General features: G+C 39.4%; 1 protein-coding gene across 4 annotated transcripts in view; it reads right to left on the bottom strand.

The window, feature by feature from the left end:
- The window catches only part of CKAP5 (cytoskeleton associated protein 5), a 44,502-nt gene extending 23,237 nt beyond the window's left edge, over positions 1-21,265 (bottom strand). For all 4 annotated transcript variants that reach the window (XM_081001403.1, XM_081001404.1, XM_081001405.1 and 1 more), the window contains exons 1-24: positions 21,173-21,265; positions 20,410-20,603; positions 19,365-19,571; positions 17,585-17,756; positions 15,978-16,110; positions 15,458-15,561; positions 14,736-14,849; positions 14,254-14,358; positions 13,784-13,873; positions 13,534-13,698; positions 12,356-12,484; positions 11,449-11,628; positions 10,643-10,756; positions 9,667-9,777; positions 8,513-8,605; positions 8,086-8,271; positions 6,964-7,058; positions 5,580-5,637; positions 5,372-5,497; positions 5,045-5,184; positions 4,677-4,851; positions 2,350-2,463; positions 1,348-1,476; positions 383-577 (exon numbers count right to left, since the gene is read on the bottom strand). In XM_081001403.1, the coding sequence (XP_080857529.1) occupies positions 383-577; positions 1,348-1,476; positions 2,350-2,463; positions 4,677-4,851; positions 5,045-5,184; positions 5,372-5,497; positions 5,580-5,637; positions 6,964-7,058; positions 8,086-8,271; positions 8,513-8,605; positions 9,667-9,777; positions 10,643-10,756; positions 11,449-11,628; positions 12,356-12,484; positions 13,534-13,698; positions 13,784-13,873; positions 14,254-14,358; positions 14,736-14,849; positions 15,458-15,561; positions 15,978-16,110; positions 17,585-17,756; positions 19,365-19,571; positions 20,410-20,603; positions 21,173-21,229 (3,186 nt within the window). In that variant the 5' untranslated portion in view covers positions 21,230-21,265. The remainder of the gene's footprint in view (positions 1-382; positions 578-1,347; positions 1,477-2,349; positions 2,464-4,676; positions 4,852-5,044; positions 5,185-5,371; positions 5,498-5,579; positions 5,638-6,963; positions 7,059-8,085; positions 8,272-8,512; positions 8,606-9,666; positions 9,778-10,642; positions 10,757-11,448; positions 11,629-12,355; positions 12,485-13,533; positions 13,699-13,783; positions 13,874-14,253; positions 14,359-14,735; positions 14,850-15,457; positions 15,562-15,977; positions 16,111-17,584; positions 17,757-19,364; positions 19,572-20,409; positions 20,604-21,172) is intronic.
- Positions 21,266-24,071: the final 2,806 nt, after the last annotated feature.

Genomic DNA, 24,071 nt, shown 5'->3' with positions numbered 1-24,071 from the left:
AACATAGTTGAAAGAAGACTGTGATCACATTCCTAGTACCAATGATATTGTGAATATACTTCATCCAATGTACAAAGTTGTTAATTTGCAGTTTTATAAGTTGCCTTATACAGAATCAGAAAATCTGTCCAGCTAGCTCAATATTGGTTATATTGACACCAGGTTTTCAGAGAGAATTCTTTCCCAGCTCTACCTGGAGAAACCAGGGATTGATCTCAAGACTTTGGCATGTAAAACAAATGCTCTACTACTGAACTACATTTTCTCCATTGTTTAATTTCCCATAAAGCAAATCATGATGTTACACACAGAGAGATATATGTGCAGATGTACACACACACACACCCCATTTGTACTCAGCTATTTTGTTTGTTTGCTATACCTTAAGCTTGCCAGTGGCTTTGGCCATCTTCTCAAAGCCTAGATGCATCATAAAGAATGGCAGAGCATCTTGTGCCTTTTTACGGACATCTCCATTTCGATCTTCAAGGCAAGAGTATAGGTGAGGCACACATAAAACCAAGTCTGATGGAACAGAGCGGAGAGTGGGGAGCTTATCAGCCAGCCAACCTAAAAGCTGGGAGAAAAGAAAGAAGCTCCCTTAATTCTGCAGAAAGCAATACACCTTGGATATAAACAGGAATCCCTGCTTATAGACATAAGTACACTCATTTTCTGCCGATCCAATGTTTTCAGAAGGTTCCAGAAATCTTATTCCATGTCCTACAGAACATTTCCCAAATGTAACAACCAAATGATGACACAGTTTATTTAGTTGTGGTCACAGGAATATCCTGCTCCCAGTTCAGAAGATATGAACATGCATGACTGAAACTGCAGTGAGGGGTAAAAGTAACTGCTAAAGGGGAGAGAAAGGTATTGCTGAGATATTCATCACTATTACTGTGTGTTGTGATCTTGTCTGGTGTAGCTGGTTTAGGGGAATAATCCACTCTTGCTTGGCTTACTCCTGCTCACTTGAGGGGAACAGACTTCCATTCACAGAGCAAGGCCTCCACTTCTGCTCCCCCTCTCTCGAAATGAGCTGCAGAGAGTTCAGGTGTGTGCAGGAGACATAATAGTTGTTGGTACAAGTTTACAGTTTGTTCAAGAACAAAATAATGAACCCTCAAACTGCTTCAGAAAATTCCTATTTGATACTTGCCACTTGGGACACTAAAAGGAACTGGAGCATCCAAAAGTACAATACAAAGAAAGGCCTCATTTCACTACATTACATATATAAATAATTTACCCACCTAATTTGACATAATATAAAGTAGCTTTTCTCAGTTTCTCTTGACAAAGGATAAATGCAAAGTTCATTTACATGGAACAATCTTTTACCTCTTGCCTTAGGAAAGGATTCTCCTTCTTGAGCTCTTCAGAAAGGTCCTCCCCTTCCAACCACTCTTTCATGCCTGTCTGCTCTATCCAGGCATTCACAGTTGTTAGAGAAGCTGCTCGGACATTACTCTGAAGAAAAAAAACAAGATTTACACATGCTAAACTTCAGCAGTGGTAAGAAAATCAACAGAGCAAGGTTTGGGGGTCTTTTTGCAAATATTTCTCTCTCCCTCCGTGTTTCCCATTAAAGGTACTTTTATTACAGTACGCAGATTGCTTGAAAGACTGCAAGGGTCAGGGAACAATGGATTCTTACTATACAGGCCGAAGTGGAAACCCATTAAAAGATTCCATGACTTTTATAAGGAGTTCCTACCTGTCTAACACATTTGTGTATGATACTTACAAAATCATTTTGGAGGGAGAAGGAAAGGAATTTAGCCTTCCTTGTACTCCCCGCTCTTACCTAACTGACCTCAAACCTTCTCACCCTGACTCAGCTTCCATGCACTAATCACTTGCTGAACGAGGAACCATGGTGCATGTCAAACGAGGTTTAGTGCTAATGTGACCTATCAAAACACCTCAGTGTTTTGTGGACAGACAGCACCTGAACTCAGCGAAATATTCAACTTACACCTCTTTCTTGACGTGGAAATTACAGCACATACAAAAAAGTGTACATTTCCCACAACAGAGACACAAAACTTTGAATCCTGACTATACTAATGCTATCCAATATTAGAAGCACTGCATGCCAGTGGTGGGTGTGTCCACCCCACACTCTTTCTGCACAGCTAATAAGGCCACACTGCTTTCCCAGCTCCCCAACACCACACAACACTGGTGGTTACAGAGAGGAGGAGGAGGACAGTAACTTTAATAAGGGACAGCGGTATATGTCAGTGTTAAATGAGGTCATATTCAAACAAGAAACAAGGTGATTTTGGTCTCAAATAGCCTTCATTCCTACAGGCTGTACTGAGAAATATGTGAGTCTACCTTACTGTCTCCAAGAATTGTGACAATGGGAATGCCCAGGTTTTTCACATGTTGCTTGATATTTGGGCCCATAGCAGTAGCAAGCTGTTGAAGGATGGTCAGGGTTTGCTGCACCTGGAAACAGAAGAAACACATGAACTTTAACTCTGAAATTGACTTAGTCTACCTGCTCTGGCCATTTTAATGATCCAGTGTGTCATATCTCTCTTTTTCAGAAGCTTGTGGAGCAATACGTTCTGACTTGTAGATAATAAAATGTTGCATTGTGGAGTGCTACTATTCACATTCCCAGTGACAACATTCAATCCCTTCTCTTGATTTTCTGCGATGAATCAGTATTCTGTGGATACTTTGGATGCTCCGTCCTCATTCAGCTGATTTGGGGGTACCATCCCCTTTGTGACCCCCCCAAAAAAATTCTTGCAGTTATGCAAACCCTGAGGTTCCAACATTTCCCTCTTGCATGCAGTTTTTTTTTTGCTATGTAAACACTTGCAGCCTAAACATCAGAAAAAGAGGAAATTGGAAATGTTGATGTATGTTTACTTCCCTGGGTGTCAATCCTATCAATTGTTCTCTCTCTCTCTCTCTCTCTCTCTCACACACACACACACACACACACACACACGGGGGGGGGGGCGTTTTCCTGGGATTCTTAACTGAAGTGTTACTAGCAGAAAGGTGCTTAGATTACTCCAGGACTTTATGTCATCATGATTTGCACAAGGCTTTGGAGCTCTGATCACCAAGATTTTTAGGTTTTAAAGAGAGGTAGGACCATATCTCTTGCTCTCTCTGTGAACTGTTTTCCTCCTTGGATGACTACATAGGAGAAAGAAGGAACTGAGGAATCTAAAGCCATGTAGGTCTGCCACATTCTAGATTATTTGAAGTGAGGTGAACAAGGGACCTTTGGAACTTTAAGGTTTTAAGCCATTTGGCGATCCTATGCTGGTCAAATGACTGGATAGTACAGGCACCCTTACAATAAAAGCCAGCAGAATTGTGAATCTATATAGAAATACAGTGGTACCTCGAGTTACAAACACCTCAGGTTACAAACGTTTCAGGTTACAAACTCCACTAACCTGGAAGAGTTACCTCGAGTTGAGAACTTTGCCCCAGGATGAGAACGGAAATCGTGTGCCGGCGGCGCAGCAGCAGCAAGAGGCCCCATTAGCAAAAGCCCGCCTCTAGTTAAGAACAGTTTCAGGTTAAGAACAGACCTCTGGAACGAATTAAGTTCGTAACTAGAGGTACCACTGTAGGTTTTTTCTGATCAGTTGTGGGATACTGGTTCCAATCGAGCATTGCGGAATGGTTAGCATTCCCTCTCTTTATTGCCTTCAAGCTCCCCCCCCCCCCGCACTGTGTGTGTGTTCACAACAGTAAAACACAGAGTTCAGGTACTTTCTCACAAGTATTCTTTCTTAATTGTTGCCTCCGTCAGCCTCTCTCCAATTAAAGCAGGGAGCTATGCAATTCAGGGTCCTTAAAGACAGGTCACTTTAAAAACCAGCAACGATCATATCATAGGGTGGTGAGCCCATTCTGGCTTCCCCAAAGACTGATTTAAGTGTAAGGCCTATTCCAAGCAAGTACAAAACCAAGCAGTCTAGGCAGTTTCTTGCATATGGAACTTGGTTGCAAACAGATGCCCGTTTAGACAGACTTGTTGTTGTTGTTGTTTTTGATAGATAAGAAGCAGAAAAAGTAACAAAGTAATTAAATTACTGTCCACACACTGGAAAACAGCTGTGTATACATGGAAAACGACATGTGCAACTGTAGGGAAAGCTACAAACACACATATTTTATGGGCATTTATAATCAAAGGAGTGTTGTAATTTAAATTTGCATTTGTTTCAAATCACAGAACCATGATCATCTGTAGTGGACTTTCAGGACAAACAGAAGCACCATTAACAGGGAGTTATGAAATCTGCCCAGCTGTGCTTTGGAGCATGTGCAACAAAGGGATTAACAAAGCTCAATTGTACTAATGTTGTGCTTTCAGTAGTATAGTGCATTTCCTCTGCTTTGACAGCAACAGAGCAGGTTCTCTGAGGTGCACAGAGTATATTTATAGCTGTACCATTTCCACTGCTCGTGCCAAAAGAACATCCACATCAATAGACAAACTAGCAATTGTAGAACTCTAGAGCTCCTTATTGTAGGAAAGGGATTAAATTGCATTAAAATGTCATACTAGATAACACTGTCATTTCAATCCTCCATGAAAGATTTAAATGAAACTGGTATTCATAACTGAAAGATGACAGACTACAAAAAGTTTATTTTCAATTCTACAACTTAACATAACCTACCAGGATTTTATTGGAATCATTAAGACGACTCTTCAGTGCAGGTGCAAGTTCACCTATGTTTGGCTGTATGAATTTGGCTTCATTAATTATGCTTGTTACTTCATCCAGACCCTCCTTTCGGATTTTCCAGTTTTTATCGCCAATCTTAGACACTAATTCAGATGTGATCTTATCACTAAAAAGAAGAGGAAGAGTTAGCACCTCAGATTATAGTTTCTGTTAAACAAGATGAAATACATTATAAGTATCTTAACAGTGCACACAGAGAATACAAATTTACAACATAGCTTACAGATGAGTAACTATAAATTTGCATGTTGAAGTTGTAGCTATAAAAATTGTCCTCGGCATGCCAAAGCCATACAAACCTGATATCAGTTCTTGGCAAGAGATCCACAACATCATTTCCTGCATCCTCTTGTTCATCTCCTTCCTCCCCATCATCTCCACTGCCAGCCACGTGTCTGGTATTGCCTCGAGTTGGAGCAGGTGTTGTTTGTCCTTGCATCTGAAAAGTCAAATGAGAATGCATATTTGGGGGGTGGGTGTCAGCAGTGGTTAGACAGTCACATCATCTTGGTTCACATGCTTGCACAACACTGTATCTTAACTGAAAGTCGCACAAGCTAAGGCTCCTAAATTGGTGCAATAAGCTGCCGAATACAATCATTTGCAGCACTTCGGAAGAAGCTTACTTTTTCAAACTCAGCATCTATTTGGGAAAGAAGAGCAGGTTTCTCATCCTCGAAGAACATCCGCAAGGGGGGCCCCACGTACAGATACATGACACCTAATAAGGTAATTGCAGATGTTCTCACCGCCTGTCAAATAGGAAAAAGAAAGGCTCAATTTCAACCATTCAGACTGTATTTAGAACTTAAGTTTGAAGAGAAGTTTACTCACAGGATTTGTAGCGGCAAGAGCAGTCTTAACGTTGCTGATAAAAGCCTTTACATTCAATCTGGTGGGAGGGGGGACACACAGATTAGATGAAAGCAGCACAACAATGCATATAAAGTAGCAAGATACGGGACAGCTACTTGTTTGCTTTGGAACAATTTGTAAGCAGCAACTGCTATGGAATTTAAATCTCTAGTTTTCTGTTCAGCTCTTATTTACACAATGTACCGTATTTTTCGCTCTATAAGATGCACCAGACCACAAGGCGCACCTAGTTTTTGGAGGAGGAAAACAAGAAAAAAAATATTCTGAATCTTGGAAGCCAGAACAGCTCCATAAGATGCACACACATTTCCCCTTACTTTTTAGGAGGGAAAAAGTGAGTCTTATAGAGCAAAAAATACGGTACTTTGTCTATTTTCACAATGGGATTGCAATTCAAATGGTACCTACAAGAAAACGTGTTTAATAATCCTGAGAACTGAACTAGTTTCATTTTCCTGAGGCAGGTGGTTTGAAGCTTCCTTGCTGAGAATTTGCACATTATACAGGAAATGTGGGACAGGGGAAATAGTGGGTAAACAGGCCCAATGTATTTAGTTTTTAGTGAAAGACTATACGTCAGTCCAACTAAAGAATGGAAGGTAGGGCAAGGGGAAAAAAAACCTCTTTCCTGTTCCAACTTTCTTTCAGAGTTGGAACAACTACATTGCCTCACCTTACTGTCACTACTTTTCAAATGCTAGATGTCAAGAATCAGAAAGAGAAAGTTATTGGCCATGTGTCTTTTCTGACCATCATTTGACTATTATTACCCATCTTAAATCTCTCTAGATAAGCCTGTAGTTAATTCTAGTTTCTCTGACCCAGGTAAGTCTTTAACTGAATTACAGGAACCAACCAGAAATTCTTTAGCTATAGAAACTTAATAAACCATGAGGTAATGATGGAGTCTTCAAATATTTGCAAAAAGGGAATTCCACAGGTTCTCCTTAAGCCTGAATTTAAGAAAATTGTTATAAAATAATGATATTATACCAGATTAATGGTATATAACACCAACAAGAATATCCTAGTGACTGCTGGAAATGCCAGGAAAACAACAAAGAATTATCACATGGGGGATGGAAAGACACATTTCAGCCAGACAAATATACTCAACACTAGTCTGGTGAAGGATGTGGTCTAGGGAGAGGGTGTGTGGTATGGGGAGAGTCCAGAGGGCCAGATGGAGAAAATGGGAGGGCCATATTCAGCTCTCAGGCCTGAGGTTCTCCACCCATTTTAGGTGATGCCCAATGATACAATAACTGACTGTAGTGCTTGATCTATGAGTCAAATGGCTCCTCTATATTAAAGCTCTTTATTCTAGTATTTTGAAACTTACCCAGAAAACCCAAACTCTTTAATTGCATTTGAAAGCCAATTCAAGGTTTCCGATTGGTTCTTTGGATTCTTCTGAGAAAAGGCCATTGACATTACCTAGAATGAAAACGTAAGACTTTACCCATCTCCACAAATCAGGAACGTGCAACCTTCTAAAATCGACACGATACCTATGGGTGCAGTGGCACTTACAGAGATTGCAAACAGCACCCAAGAGGCACTCCACTCCCTTCAACTGGATTTTTTAAAGCCTTACAAAGAAAATTAGCCAAATGACAAGATCTCGACTTCCTGCACCTGCCATTGCTCAGCTGGGCAGTGGGCTGGAAGAATCTGAAGCAGTGACCTCTTCCCAGGTCCTCTATCCTCTGGTGATAACAAACCTGGCCCCCACCTCCGCACCACCCTGTCCCTCCAACCTGGTGATCTGGCTGGTTGCTGCCCATGCTTTGCAAAAAGGCTTTTTGGGGGAGTCAGAGGAGGCAGCATGGGGCAGTTCTGTTGCTAACAAGATATCTGCTGCTGCACATGGCAAGCAGAAGCCTTTTGTTTTGTGTACAGGGAATGTGACGGTGGTGGATAAACAGAGCAATCTAGGTCTACCCATGAACCAGTCATTTTGAGGCTAGCCATACTCCTGCAGCAACCATTTTGTAATGGCACCTTTGACAGTTTCACCTAAGCCGCCCATGAGACAAAAAAGGTTGGAAGGCAGTTTATGGCACATGGCCACACAAACTTGTTGCAATTATCTTAAGCACATAGGAAGAGCCTGTTGGATGAGGCCAATGGCTCATCTAGGCCGGCATTCTTTTCCCACAGTGGCCGAACAGATGCCTGTGGGAAACCAGCAAGTGGGATTCTGAGCTCAAGAGCACTTTCCCCTCCTGTGGTATCAGCAACTTGCTCCCAGTAATTCAGTCTCAAAAGGAGGACAATGTAAAACTGAGGAGCAAAAAGCTTCTATTAACATTGCACGAAGAGAGCTTTGATTAAATTACTGCTTTTGAAAATACAGCTAGAACTCATGAAGCCACAAGAATATGGCAGTAAGACTAACTAAAATAAATGACCAATAAACATGTAAAAACTGGTTTCATACTGTTGTTAGCCTTCCACATACCTGTTCAGCAGTCCAAGGCAGCTGACATGCTTCCGCTATTGCTGTCAGCGCTTCTTTTGCATTGTTCCCACATTTCACATCACCAATCTTATCCACAAGACCATCCAGCACAATCTGTGCAGACGTTTTGGAGAAGGTTCCCTTCTGAGCAATCAAAGCAACTATGTGAAGTTTTATCTGCATCACCTGCATAGGAAAAATAAAGGATGTGAATGTAGCTTCAGCCCATGCCTCGTGGCTTTAGCTGTATGTACCCAGGTCTGATTTGGTTGATTCAGCATACTATTCTGAAGAGAATAGTTCTCAACGTTTTCCTAAACACCAATGTAATTTTGCTGGACTTCAGTTGCTATAAAAGATTACAGTAGTTAATGCTACAGCTTTTCCTAGCAGTAGCTGCATTAATAGCACAACAGTGTTGCTTTACCTGAAAGTTGGTCTCTTTCCATCCAGGTTTCTTGGCCAACATCCTTACCAGAGCCTGGCAAGGCATTTCAGTTCTATCCATCAGCTCAACAGCCTTAAAGAGTAGGAGAAGATGATAATTAATTCTAGAAAATGTGAAACATTATACAATCCAGCACTCATTAGGGAACTCTTTTTCAAGTTATAGTCAGGCCTCCATTTAGCATCCACAGAATCTGTTATCTTAACAACAGATGTATCTATTATTCCCTTCATTGTAGGAAGAGGAGTTTTCAATTTTAAAAGTTTCACATGAAAATTATCAAAAGCAGCTTCTCTGTTTTGGAGATTTTGAATTCTAAGCCAGGTTTTGGTTAAATATCCTCCCCCATTCCCCTTGTTATCTTAAGGAAAGGGAAAGTCAAAATGACTTTGAAACACACATAATGTATATGCTGACTGAGATGAAGACTGTATCAAATCTTCACCATACAACCCCATCACTTTGGTTCCATCTTTGTAAAGCTAACAGTGTGGGCTGGTTTAAAGGTTTCATGAACAGGTGAGATGTGTGTTCCACAGCTATCAAGGGGAGAACATAGGATAGCAATATATTACCAAGGGTGGGCAGGGGAGAGAGGAAGATAATTATTGTTGGGACTCCCATCATCCTTAGCCAATGTGACCAATGGGCAGGAATGATGGGACCAACATCATATGGGGATTCAAAACTGGTTGCCCTAAACCCTTCATAAGCACTTGCTGGACTGCAGAAGCAAGGAATACTCAGCCTCAAGAGGAAATAACACACCAAAACAGAACAATAATGTAACTGTTTTTGAAATAGCCTAAGCAAAGGTGTGGGGGAAGAAGCAATTCACAGCTCTCCATCAGTGAAGCTACAAGACTAGCTAATGAATTTGAAGAGGATGTTTGATAGAGGGGGAAATGCAATTTCCCAGAAATAGTGTTCTAGCTTCGAAAAAGATGTCTGCATGTCCCATCAGAACAAACTCTGCATTTAGTAAGAAAGGGATAGTCCAGAAGGTTATGAAGCATAGTATGATGCCCAAGGGTTTCAGTGGACTTCAAAAGCTATGAGCAGGTGGTGTATACAGCTCAAGAGACCACTTCTCTGATTCAGGCTAACTTCCAAAAGACCACACTCTTGATTACCTTTTGAAATTCTTCCATGCAAGCAAGCCTTTCTTTCCAGTTGCCACTGTCTAGCTGCTGTAGGCAAGCAGCTGGTAGGACAGCTGAAGCCTTCTCTTCACATACCTCTATCTGCAAACAAAAAGAGAAAAGGAAAAAATTATTATTTTGGTAGATTATTTTTGTGCTGCAGCATATTTTATATAGCCAAGGGACCTAAATTAAAAAGAAAACCATACCCATGAGAGCACCTGTACAGAATGGTGTAATAATTAACACTACACTGAACTGTACTTGTGGTGTACTCCTTTAGTTAAGAAAAACTTTAGGTTTGTGCCTTGCAGGACTGCTATAAAATATCTGATGCTTTCCCTTTTATTTGGGCCAAGAATAACCAAGCCATTTCACATCCATGGTAGGCAGATGCATAAACTACAAGATTGCTTTTAAAATGTCCTAAAACTGGTGTCCACACAAATGGCTAGAACATTTCAACTGATCCTGAATACTACTACTATGTAATTTAGCAAACAATTCCCATTCTGGCCTTCTCTAATCCCTTTATGTTCTCTCCCCCTTTCTTCTTCAGCATGTTCATAAGCCCGCTGATCTTTAGATGCAGAACAAAAGTATTATACCTGGCTTAAAAAAAGGGGGGGGGCTGCCCTTGCTAATTTTGTGACTTTGTCTAGGGAAATACCACTCTGTTTACACCTAACAGTGACTCAGATAATGTGAACATTATTTTGTACCAAATCAAACCTCTTTGTCTATCCAGCTCTGTGCTGTCTACACTGACTGACAACAGCTCTCCAGAAGCCTTTTCCCAGCCCTATCTGGGGAGAGGCCATTAGGGACTGAACCCAGGACCTTCTGCATGCAAATCAGACGCTCTACTACTGAGCTTTGACCCTTTCACAGGGAGAAAAAAAATGAACATGTATTTTTTAAAAAAACAGCATTTTACACTGAATTTTAACACAGATGAAGCACCCACCGAGAGTTCTGGCTCAAATATCTCCTTTACTTCAGATCCTTTCTTGCCTTTTGTTCCAGTACTTCCTGCCCCACCAGCTGCAGCTTGCTTGCCCTTCTTGGGTGGGCCACCAGACTACACAGGAAAAAAGCAGCAGGTTAAGTCACTTAAAGTTCTGAATCAAGTTCTGAATCCAAGCAAAGCTTGGATTGAAGCTTTAAAATGATGACCATGCCAGCTGTTGGGATGAGGGTAGGAAATTGAGTGAAAAGTAAAAAAAGAAAGGGATTCTCATTTTCCAGACTGCCTTTTCTCAAAAGACTAGCATCTGTCTACATCACATTTCTGGTTTTCCCATATTCTCAGCCATCGAAATGTGATGTTTTAGGCTGATGGCATATCAACACAACTAAGGTATGCGTGACAATAGGCACCAACTGGAATACTGTAATGAACTTTCCTTGGGACTGTATTCAAAGATGCATTTGGATACTTCATTTGGTGCAAAATTCAATAGCTATGGTTTCCCTTTTTTGTACCAAAACAAATTCTATTTTGATGACAATTCAAAGTGTCAGTTATCACCCTTAAATACCCTAAATAGTTTACATCAATACTTATTAAAGGGCAGTCAGTCTATGTCCATATGATCCAATATCTGTTGTAGCTCCCAATATAGAGCACTCCCTTCCCCTGGGAAAAACATCTGGCTCCATATTTGTTCATTTGCCAATGCAGCTTGTGTACTTTCTCATTGTGAACATGAAATTAGTTATTTATATTAACATAGGTCTACTCAAAATTTAAAATGATTAAGTTTCCCTTACCTTAGCCGCAGGTGCCTTTTTCTGTGCACCAGATTTGGAATTATCTTTTGTATCTTTGTCTCCTGCAGCCCCTGAAAGAGCTGGAGCCTTCCCAGCAACAGGTTTGCTCTCTTTTCTATCGGTTCCTCCACTGGCTCTACTACCACCAGCCAGCTCCACTTTTTCAGCAGACTCTTTAATCTAGTGGACAGAATCAGAAGACCAAAGGAGTTACAATAAATCTTCAGTATGTAACCATTAAGGCCCCCAAGAATCACTTATAATGCTTCTTATGAATGCTAACACATTTTGTTACTTTGAGGTGTTATCTGTATAACTTTAATAATAACAACAACAACAACAACAACAACAATAATAATAAAAAAACTCTTATTTGAAACCCACCCATCTGACTGGTTTGCCCCAGCCACTCTTAAAGCAAATAGAGGAATCAAAGAAGCTTAGTGAACAGTGGGAGTCTCAGGGGTAAGGAACTTTTTTATATGAAGGGCCACTTAGCAACAGGAAAACTCAACAGAATGGAAAAGAAAAGACTTTGACTGCCTCCTTGAAAACTTCCTTCAGGCAGAGGCGGCGAATTCTGCACTGGGAACAAGAAGTCCACGGACATGGAGGCACAGCTCCTTTAAGTCTAACCACCTCTTTCTCCTTCATTCCTAAAGAAGCTCCAGTACACTATGTACTGCTTGCCTATTGCTGGGAAAGGCTCAGGATTGAAGGGGTGGAGGCCCCAGAGCATGACTTTGCCATGGGCCACATGAAAGTTGGTTACAAGCCGAAATGCAGCACCCGGACTGTGGAGGATCCCCACCAGTGGCCTAAAGCCCATGTACAGCCCTTCCCCAATGCTGCTGTCTTTAGAAACTGCAAAAGCCTGATGATTCAGTGTCAAAACAGTGAGACTTACCCGGTCTAGTTTTAGTTTGTCCACATCTGTCAGGAAAGGATTCACAGCTTTCTCACCTGCCACCTTCAGGGCAGTACCCAGGGCTTCAAATGCAGCATCTCTAACTTCTGGAGCCGAATCATTAATATGCTGTAGCAAAAACACAAGACCTGAGGAGTTTGCCAACTAGATTTCCCATTCACACGATTATTATTTATTACATTTCTTCATTTTTTTATTTTGCCCAAGGTAACCCAAAACGACTTACAAACAAACAAAAAGAAGAAGAAAAGGGGGGACGGGACCAATCATACATTGGTAGATTAAAACCAAGGGGGGAAAGATACATGTAGTTAAAGGTCAAAGGTCTGGTTATATAGGAAAGTTCTGCCTGGCACCAGTCAAGCCTCCAGACCTCAAATTACCACTGCAGAACCTGGGTTGGTTCATATGGCAAGAGGTGGTCCTTGGGGTACTGAGCCACATACAGCTTTATAGGTCAAGAGCAGCCCTTTGAATTAGGCCCAAAACCAATTGATAGCAAGTGCAGTCAGGCCAGGATTGGTGTTATATGCTCAGGTGTTATATGCTCAAGCTGTTTTGCTTTGATGAACACCCAGTTGCTAAATTCGGCACCAGCTGAAGCTTCTGAACTACCTTCAAAGGCAGCCCTACATATAACATATCGCAGTAATCTAACAAAAAAAATGGATGATGCTCCACCACTGATTATTACTATTATTATTATTGAGCATTGCAGCAAAAGGACAGAAATTATTAACTGCATTGATTTTTACAATTTGTCTTAAGCCCTGGATTTTTCTTGTAAACATGCACAATGTGTAAGGCCTTTTCATAGTAAACGAAGCACAAAAACGCAATCGTGTTAAGGGCTACAAAGCTTATTTGGCTTATTTTGGCTTTCCTCCCTTTGGAGAGCTACTGCTCTCATACCGGTCTCATCTCTCCTCAGGGTCCCTTCCAACTCTACAATTCTATGATTCTATGATCTCCTTTCTTCTCCAGAGTTAAGGCAAGCTGTCTGCTCTCCTACCTGGTTGAAATAAAATTCTTCTACGAAACAGTTCATGATTGTTGTGCATCCCAGCACAAGAATCACTACAGAAACACTCTCCAGTTCCACATACTACTTTCAGCCAAACAAAGACCTCTACAATGCTAAGAACTTCTTTTTTTACCTTGAGAAGTGCCGCACAGAAGGGTTTCAGCAGGCTCTTAGAAAGGACAGTAGAATTGCAGTGACGAAAGCTTCTTGCGATGAAGAGGGATGTCTGTTGCTTGATGGTTGGGTTTTTGTTATCCATCACAGCCAATATATCCTCACTTAGATTTTGTAACGTGGTCTAGAATGGTTGGTTAAAGGATATTAGTTCTGGCAAAACCATGGTCTGCTAAACTTGTTTAAAACACTACTAGCCATTCACTTACAGTCAGGAAGATTGCATCAATGGCTTCTTGCAGTGCTTGTACGACCTGAGGCTTTTTCTCCTTGAACTTCTCTAAGATAGTTGGGACAACCTATAAAAATTGTTACCAAGGTATTAAGAAGTTGAAATTAATGTTTGTTTTCCCATTGTGCTCTAGGAGAGTGCCCCATACACAGAAAAACAAACACACTGAACTTGTATTACTTCAAGGAACACTGTGCGAGTAGCCTATTCAAGATAGCCCTTTAAAATAAGGTTAAAAATAAAGAAGTGCTCTTATTTTTCCTTTAAAAAAGGGGAAAAGCGAAGTGGGGAAGCCTTCCTGTAGATGCTCTTTTTCATCTCACTTTGTTAGAAGTTTAACAGAAGTTCATATTCAAGCAGCAGGAACCAGTAATAGCTCAGTGCTAACCTCAGATATTCTAGTCTGCAGATAATAGTTGTATTCTGTGTAGTGACCTGCATACTTACATGACCCGCATACTGTCCAAATTTCTTCCTGAGACCAGTAGCCAGTCCAGCAAGGCATTTGGCAGCCAAAGCAACCAACATTACATTGGTATCCTTTCCAACAACCTGTGGGGGAAGAGGAACATTACAATACAATATTATTGTATTGTATTGTACAGATTATTTGGATGGGATGTCTAAACAAGCAGCAGCAGTGTACCTCTGCAGACTCAGGAGAACCATACTAGAGGCTGTGTTTCCCCACCCAACCCCTTCTTATACCACCTATATCAATTGCACTCCCACATATCTGAATGTCAGCGTTTCTATTCCCATTCCAGCAATTCAAACACTGTCACATGATCAAATCAATCCCATGAATGAACTTTATAATCACACTCTGTGTTAACCAATGAATTATCAAACCTCTTTTTAAATACAGTAATAGTGATGCCACATATTTGGCTTGGAAAGGACTATTTGGGTATTAGAGAGGTCCTTGCCTTTTTAAGAGCTTTCACCAAATCTGCATAGTCTCCAGCTTCAAGTTTGGGATTTTTAACTAGCACTTCCACTGCTTCCAAAGCTTCTTTTCTCTCTTGCCATTTTTTGGCCTCCTGCAATGCAAAACATAAAAATTATATATACCTTGGTCTTCAGAAATTGTTGCAAATCCTGTAAGGTTAACCAGAACACTTGCAGACAGAGCCTTCTTCAGCCATTTGTTTTTTACACTGACAGTATAGATTTTTCTATGTGTGCTGAGGGAAAACTTTTACCACCAGCAGACATAGACGCAAATAGATGTGCACTGTTTCTGGAAAAACATGTAGCCTTATATATACAACATGATTTATGTCTATGTATATGCATTATTGGACATGATGCGCTTTTGTGCTGAGGCAGCATCTCTGTGTACAGGAGAAGCACCTTCACACACTTGTAGAAACCCAAGATAAACAATAATAAAAGCACTTTTATTATTTTCATTCAATGACAGCTCAGGAGTTCCCATCAAATACTTTAATGTCCCTGAACATGAAGCCATTTTAATTAAGACTGCTGAAAAATGAAGCTGTTTTGTAGATACATAGGACATGACAGTTAATTGTGAAAGAAATTGGGGAAGATAGTTTAGTGTCTATGGTTCAGAAAAAGATTATTCATTTGTGTATTTATTATTAAGATTACAGAAGGAATAATGGTTAACTGAATCACCACTTACAATTTTGTCATAGAAATCTTTAGGAAGTTTGGAGAGAATTTCAACAGCTTCCAGAAGTTCATAGGCATCCACCTGTGGAACAGCCTCATCACCATCATCTCCTCCTATTGAAAGAATTGTTAGTATATATAGCCAGACACTGTTATTATATATATTTTATCCTCCGCCTTCTTCTCTGACAAGACTCAATAAAGCTTAAAGATGATTAAACATCAATAGAATTTTAAAAAAATGTTTAAAACATACGTTATAATATGTTCTAAATACGTTTAAAACATACAAATAATTTCAATAAAAACAGCATGGCACTAGTCCATGATGGGCTAATTATGTCACCATTTTTTACTTTATTATATGTAAAATAATAAGCTGTGAAGCAGAGTATTAACTCTGCAATCAATGACTTTTCCTAGAGATTGATGTGCATCAACATTTTATGCCAGCTTATGTTTTTTGACCACCTTCACCTGATTCTTAGTCAGCAAAGTTATCTACTGTGAAGTCCCAAGTCAACAGTTACCTCCATCTGCATCTCCACCAGCTGCCTGTTGCTGCTCAAACTTTGCTTTCATTTCTTGCTGGGAGCGAAGGAACCGTGACTGCTTGGGAGCTGATACCGGTAGTTTGACCCATTCTTCTTCCAGTTCTTTTAACTGCAAGAATCAAAACACGAAATGTCCTACTGATATGTGTGCATTCCCTTGTCACAAGTAAAACTGTTCCTTAACCTTGCCATAATCCTGAGCTACTGTAGGAAAGCTAGAGCAGAAGATCATTAACATCTCTTCATTACCTAGGTTCAATTTAACTGCTTTTTCACCAAATTAAATTCAGGGAAATTAATTAGTGTGCAGCGGACTCTTAAAACTTTGTCTTAAGGGGGGGGGGATTCACAGCAGTATACTTTCGCTTAAGACAAGAAAATGACATTCATTATTTGAGAGCTGACAAATTTTGGACCATGTCAAACACAATTCCCAACTCAAGTTATTACTTGCTAACTTGAACCTATGAATTACTATCACATCAGTTATGCAACATTTTATCAAGTCTGGCAGCTAACAATGCAGGCATAAGCTAAAAGTGATAAATCTATTATACAATGCTGTGACTTCACTTGAATGTGTGAATTTATCTGCCAGTTTAAAAATAGATAAAAATGTTGAGACAGATCTAAAAACATGCAGCAAAATATTACATCTGAGATTTCTCATGGAAAATATTAGTTAAACATCAGTTCAAGCTAGGGTCTGGTGGGCATTTCTTATTATATAATAAATTTGTAAGCCTGTCATGCTGAAGTTTGTGTAGCTGCCTAAGGCCAATGTAACGACAGAGCAGCAAGCAGGCAAGTTTAAGCAACAGCTGTTTAAAGAAAGGTGAGAGGAGTTTCAGAGAGTGGTTTGTTAAAAGGGAGTGAGAGTTGGGGCAAGCTGTGAGGTGAAGGGAGATGTGGGTGTCCTGTGTGGGGCTTGGCAAAGAGATGGGCAAGATGTAAAGAGGAGAGGGGGTGGCCACGTGTGGGGGTATGGGGTCGGCAGCCCCTAGTACAACAATATTTACAGTTTTGTTGTTGTTGTTTTGTTGTTTAGTCGTTTAGTCGTGTCCGACTCTTCGTGACCCCATGGACCAGAACACGCCAGGCACTCCTGTCTTCAGTTACAGTTTTACTTTCCCTAAAACCGAGACCCTACTTCCAAGTATCTCCTTTGCTTACTGGATAATAGTGCTCTTATTTATGAATTGCTCCTCTACTTAAAGGGGGGAAAGCCCAATGAAAACACAGATACACCACTGGGGTTCAAATATACCTGCTCTCTTGCTTTTACTTAGCCACTTCATACTTAGAACATGGTCTGGGAGATACTCTACCTTTTGAAGCTTAAAGCTAAAGAAAGGGACATGGTTACCTGGTCACATTAAGCCTCTGTGTGAAGTAGCATCTTGTTTGGAAAGATTCCGCATGAATTCTGGGTAAACGCCAGCCCTCCCTCATGCTTAGGTTAAAGATTTATTCATTTCCTCCCTTTTGCTCAAGCCAAAAGATGTAACAAAAATATACCCTGATGTACTGGTGGGCGGCTACTTACACTAAGAATGCTAGAAAACAGTACTTGCCAAGCTTACCTGAACAGAGTTTATATTCTGTAATGGAGGCCTGAGAGCATCCCTTATCCACCGATAGATCTCAACAGCGAGAAGTTTGGCTTCATCTCGAACAGCCTTCTCTCGAGACTCAAAGAGTTTTGGCAACACTTTGATTATTGGCTTCAGTGAGATTATTTTTGAACCATATTCACTGAAATGCAAGACAAATAAATAAATAAATAAATAATGCACATTGACTCGGTTATTCTTAGGTCCTGCTTGCATGTCATGGTAAGCCACTGCCATGGTTTCCTGTGAATGAGCTGTGAACTTGGCTGAATCTCTTCATTGAGCCAGGAGCAACAAACCACAACCACTGGCTTAACGTAATGTGCAAAACAGCACTCATTGTTCCTTCTAAACAAACTGTGTTTGGTAAGCCAAGAACAAGTACTGGTTTGTTTGGACAAAACTAACAATGAGGGCTGGTTTTCATGTTACACTTAGCCCAAGGTTCATGGTTTGCTGTTCCCAAATTTGACAAAGGGAAGAGAAGAATAGGAGTGATTCAAAAGCATACACTACAATGCCACTTTTTAATGGTTTATGACTTACTGTGACATTAGAACATGGCTTATTTAACTTATTATAATAGGAGAACTATGTATACTAGCTCTTTCATCTGGCAGATCTGTACTGGCAACAATTTCAATTAATGTTAATCTGAGATTACTCATACTAAACAGCCAATATGTAAAACCTTCTCTTAACATTTAATTTGAAAAGTGTGTGAGTCTTTGAATACGATGCACAACACAATACTAGATGCACTTACAAGAATTTCTCATACAAATTCAATCCTAACTGTATTTAGGATTGCAGCCTTAAATGCACATAGTTACTTAAACTGGTTTCCCTGCATTCCCCTCTTATGGAATTTCATGTTTGCCTACTTTTGAGTCATACAAACATGGGCAATGTGTTGAATCAATGTCATGTGAGTGAAGTTCTGCTCATGCAATTATTAATTTAGCAGCAGCTACAATTCTCCTGCTTGAAGTATATATACAATAATTTAGATACCTGGATTATAATCAACTGCTTATTAACAATCTCAGTATCTGAACATATGAATGGTGCAAGACTGAAGATAGAAATTAGTTATTTCCATGAATCCCTTCACTAAAAACACTTTGAAAATGGAGTATTTGTGATTAGACTTGCATTTATTTAATAGACAAAACATAACCGAAGAAGTCCGAGAGGAATTAGAATAGTTATTTAGATGCATCCACAACATGATCAAGTGGGAGCTACCCATTTTTAAAGTCACAAACTACTTTTGAAACCACCATTAAAAAAAAAAAGTGACCTGGCATGCTGTATGAGCTAGTATTAAAGTTAGAAGCCATTATGGGCATGTGACACTCTCATGGCTTCTTTGATCCTGGACAAATATTTTTGCTTTGTCTTTAACAATTATTTTATTAATCAACAACTATGCTACCAGCAGGAATGTTTTTAAGGAAACCATCTGTTAAATTGGATCAATTTCTCTCCTTGGCAGCGCAGTAAGCTACAATAGAGTTCATCAAGAGTCATACAATTCAGTGTATTGCTCTGTTCTAGTAGATTGTTATAATTGCTTCAGTGCACTCTCAAATACCAATACCAAATTCTATTATATAATACTAATACTAATAATATTAATTTATTATTTATACCCTGCCCATCTGGCTGGGTTTCCCCAGATTATTAATCACCACAAACACCCCTCTCCTCACATGGCTGGAATGACAGCTTCTTCAGATTAACTTACCTTAGTGCTTTCCTCAGTGTTTCTATACATGCAACTATGATCTTGGGATTCTTGTTGTCCAAGCCTTTCAGAAGCTCTTCTTGTACTATCTCCCCTTTCTCGATTTCAATAAACATAAGACATATGTCTGTGCCAAGCTCCTTGGCTCTAGCTTTAGGCTGATTAAACACTTTATTTACAACTCCAGACACCACTTCTCCTGTTGTTCTTTAAAAAAAGAAAAAGAAGGCAACACTTTTAGGTCACATAAACATTAACCATTCTGTTCCCTGGGGGAATTAAGTTTTGTTTGTTGTATGTACAGGAATGCACTCTACTCCAAACAAATCACAGCACTAATCTCCACCCATGTTCTTCTGTCTAATGCTGGACTCTTACATATCTTGTTAAATGACCTAAGGCAGCCATTTAAACATTTATTCTGATCACAGACAATTTTCATGCGAAGTGTATCTGAAGTGTCCTTTAATGACTCATTCCAGCCCTAAGCAACAGGCGAATAGATCACCCTGAAATATAAGGTTCCCTTGTAATTCAAGAGTACATGTCAAATGTTGGTTTACAGACATGTATATGCATCACTTAATTTTTCTCTGCTTGACCAGCAGCTCTAAGGCTACCCATAAACCACTTGATGTAAGGCAGCAGCAATGTGATGCTCGCTTAAAAACTGCAACTGGATTTTGTACCCCTTTTAATTCCAAATCTTTGTCTACGATTGAAACTTCTTTTTCTGCTTTTCAAAGTTTACCGAAAGTAACACTATTGTTAAAAGGTGTGTAAGATACAAATCTGAACGCATGCATTTATTACAAAGGAATGAAATTTTGGGTAAATTATGAAGGAGCAACAAAATCTTACAATAGGGAGATTACAAGGAGAATAGGTAAAAAATGAGGTTTTCATAGGAGCATTTCTAGAGTCTCAAGAAAAGTCAGAGTCACTTAATTAATGCTTCCTCTGGTGAATTATTTGCAGCAAGGTAAGAGCTGATAGAGTTCCTTCCTAGAAAATGTAGAGTGAAGGCAAACACCAAGTAACTTACTTTCCTGCTACATGGGCATTTTCAACATAGGCAAGGGCTGCTTCCAATCCTTTCAGTTGAGCAACTGCATTAGAGTCGGTCACAAATTTCTTTACAAGTCCAAGATACTTGGACCATTCAGGGCTCTTCTCATCATCTATCTTCTCAAACAGCTTCAAGGCTTCTTCATAGCCATTTAACCTAGCCTTCCACAACTAGGACGAGAATAGAAAGATATCAGGAAGATTTCTGCTTAACTTGAACAAGATGTTAACTCTCTAAAATAATAGTTTTCTCCCCCCCCCCTTTATTAGAACAATAAAAGCAGCAAGTGAGAACTAGCACCTAAATTTTTCCTATAGCTTCTCATATAACAGACATATTTACTACCTGCCATTTCCATTTTGCTCTGTTAAACATTTATCAGTGACCCCATAAGACAAAAATCAAACAAAGTAGCTATTTTTCTATAGGCTCTATAACTGATTTTGAGAGTATTCGTAAAACTGGTCTTCCATTATGGATGGAAGCAAAGTCACATGCAATGCAAGTCAGTGAGCAAACTGGTCTCATTTGAGAAGACATGCACATCAAACATTTCAAATAATTATACAAAAAGACCAAACAATTTCTAAGAATAACAATTTATTATTTATACTCCGCCCAAAAGATTAGTGTATACACAAGTCATTTTGAAGTTATCCTTTAACAAGTTTGGCAGCTAACATACACACATACTCAATCTTGTCTTAACCTATGTTACAGTTTAAGACAATCTTCTTACCTTGTGTTCACATTTCTGATCAATGGGTAATTTCATCCATTCACTATCATCCCCCATGGTGCTTTAGTTTCTTGTAAATCAGTAATTCCTAGGTAGGAGGGGTGAAAGTAAAATTAACAGTCACTGGTCATAGTTGCATTTGCAAAATACACACAAACCTCAATTTTTACTGTCAATGCACGATCAATGCCACCATAAAAGGGCTATAGAAATTACAATGAAATGAGAAAATATATCATTAAGTAATTTGCTGTCCCTCTTTTGGCAGACACAAAAGCAACAGGAATCTTCCTTCAGAATTATATAGATGCAGCAATAATGTTCTGTAGTAAGGAACATAGTTAATCGGACTCTCATTCAGTCCCCTAAAGTGCTTTTAATATATTCTGAAACACACCCAACTCTGTAAGATCATTCCCAAGACATATGCAAGTTTACATGGTCTAGTAGTATTTTAACATAAATGGCTTTCTCAGAGCTGATACAGTGTCAACTTCATCAGGTCAATAATGTATTTCTAAATGCCAAATTCAACTAATGATGCACCATACAGAGCAAGTTATTAAGCCACTAAATTAACTGCACTTTTAATCTCGACAACCAGCATTTTCCAGACTGCAGAAGCACCTCTACCTTCCTACAGCCTGTTCTATTTCCTGTCTGCACCACTAAAGTCTTGTTATTCACTTGCTGATATGCAATCCCACAACCCTCTGTCACCTAACTCAAGAAGGCTGCACCAACATGCCCTCATCCCATATTAACCCTAGAGTCAAGTGATTATTGCTGCACCATAACCAAATGGGCTACTATCAACTGGTGGAAATTTATCACAGCAGCTACTGGCAAGAGACAGCAAGTCTGTGGTGCCCCAAAGAATAGATTTAAAAAGCTTTTTAAGACTGTGGAAGAGAAACAGAATTTTAAGCAACTTCAAGTGATCTTACTGGTGTATTTTTTCCCTATTCCTGTGTATAGGAAAAAATACACAAGGAAATCCAAATTCAGCAACTACTTTCAAACCACATTGGAGCTGGAGGAGGCCCCAGGATGACTTCCAAAGACCGTTCAGCAGTGGAAAACCTCTCATCTTCCAAAGAGAACATGCTTAACAAAAACACCATACACCTATTACCAGTTTAATCTAACTTCTGTGGCCAGGTTGAAAGGAGAGGCTAAGCTGGTAAAATAAGTCAACTATTTACACAGAATTACTTCACTGAAGCCACAGTAGGTTGAGATTGCCTTACCTAATATTAATTATGGACAGGAAGCCAAGCACCACCCAATAATTTCATTACCTGTTCCAACACCTCCTACACATTCTGTATAACGTCTGAACTAATGTATAAAATATTAAATAATGCCGAAAACATTTCAAGGTTCTCCAGAATAGTTACAAAGAGGTCATTTTTATTCATGCAAAAGAAAGAGTTGGAATGTATTTGAAGGCTATCTGGTCCAACTAGTATAAATAAGATTTTCTAATATTAACAATAAGGTATAGACACACTGGTAAGATGACAAGTAAAGCCTAGAAGATTCAGGCATGCCAAAATCTACTCAAGGAGGCAAAAAGGTAACAGCATCACCAGCAAACTTGGGGAAACAGCATCTACTTTATTGATAGTATACTGAATTAAAAGAAAAAAAGTCAACTTTGTATAATGTTACATTATTTTATTTTTTTATAGAATAGCCTTTGAGTTACCTCAAATGGGAACAAGTATCCATTTCCAACTATGAGGCAAATTCCCCAAAGCACTTCAGGATTGTGTATGCAGCAGTTTAAAAATCAGAGGCATCCCAATTACTGGTTCTGCTACAAAAGTGTACTCCCACTGTCAGTTATTACAGAAGGGATTACAAGATAGTCATTGATATTCAGCACCTAATATATACAACCTTCACAGATCACAGAATTCTTTTATTTTCCCTTATCGCATTTTTACTCCTCATCCTCCTCTTGGTATAATTTTCTTATAAAACAAAATAAAAATTCAATAGTAGTATTTTATTGAAATAGTTAAAAACAATAACATTAATACCAGTAGACCATAAGCACTGAAACTATAAGGCTCTTCGTGTCAGTTGTTAAATGTTAAAGAATGCAGGTGCAATTCTCTTTCCAAATAGTCAAAAATAAAGGACAAGCTTCAGGCTCCTAATTTAATAAGTTATGTAGGACAATCCCTCACACTGGCAACTAAAACTATGGCAGAAAATACTTACCAGGTCCCTAAAAACTGTATAAAGAACAAGTGCACTTATGAGATTTTAATAGTGAACCAGGTACTAAAATGCCATACAAAACAGGACAACGACTGTCAAAGTTAACAATAATTTTAAAAGCATATAGCTTGTTTGCAATAAACTAGTCATTAATCCAAGTTTCAAAATGTGAGGTAGTTTCCTTACATGTCATGTAGAAAAAGCTACTCGTCTCTTATACTTTACTATATTTAAATATAGTACATAAGATTTTAAGTGAAGCACTGCAGTACCTGCAAAAAATATGAAGTTTTTAAAAAAACAATATTTTGCGGTCCTTTGCTATTTCAACAATACAAACAATGCTTTTAAAGTAGTTTTCCCCCCACTACCAACTTGAGTATTTTCCTCGCCTGTTGGCCTTAGATGGAAGCAGTCAGCTCCCTTTATGAGAAGAAAGCTAATGTCAGTGTTCAAGTGCTCAAAAAGGATATGGTTGGTTAAATTGGGATGCCCTCTAGTGTTGTTCTGGTTTCCATTTCCTTTCTGGGGCACCTTGAACAGGTTTACCTGCTCTCACAACCACAGTCTTTCCCCTTGGAAAGACTCAAAATAGGTTAGGATGGTGCAAGACTCTTCTCCTTTGCACTCCCTGACCAAACTGCCTCTGGATGCTTTCCTGCATTTG

The sequence above is a fragment of the Podarcis pityusensis genome (genome assembly GCF_964106645.2).
Source record: "Podarcis pityusensis genome assembly, chromosome: 1".
In the NCBI taxonomy this organism is placed as follows: domain Eukaryota; kingdom Metazoa; phylum Chordata; class Lepidosauria; order Squamata; family Lacertidae; genus Podarcis; species Podarcis pityusensis.
Note: the sequence above shows the minus strand (reverse complement) of the source record. Positions and strands in the feature narration are given on the sequence as shown.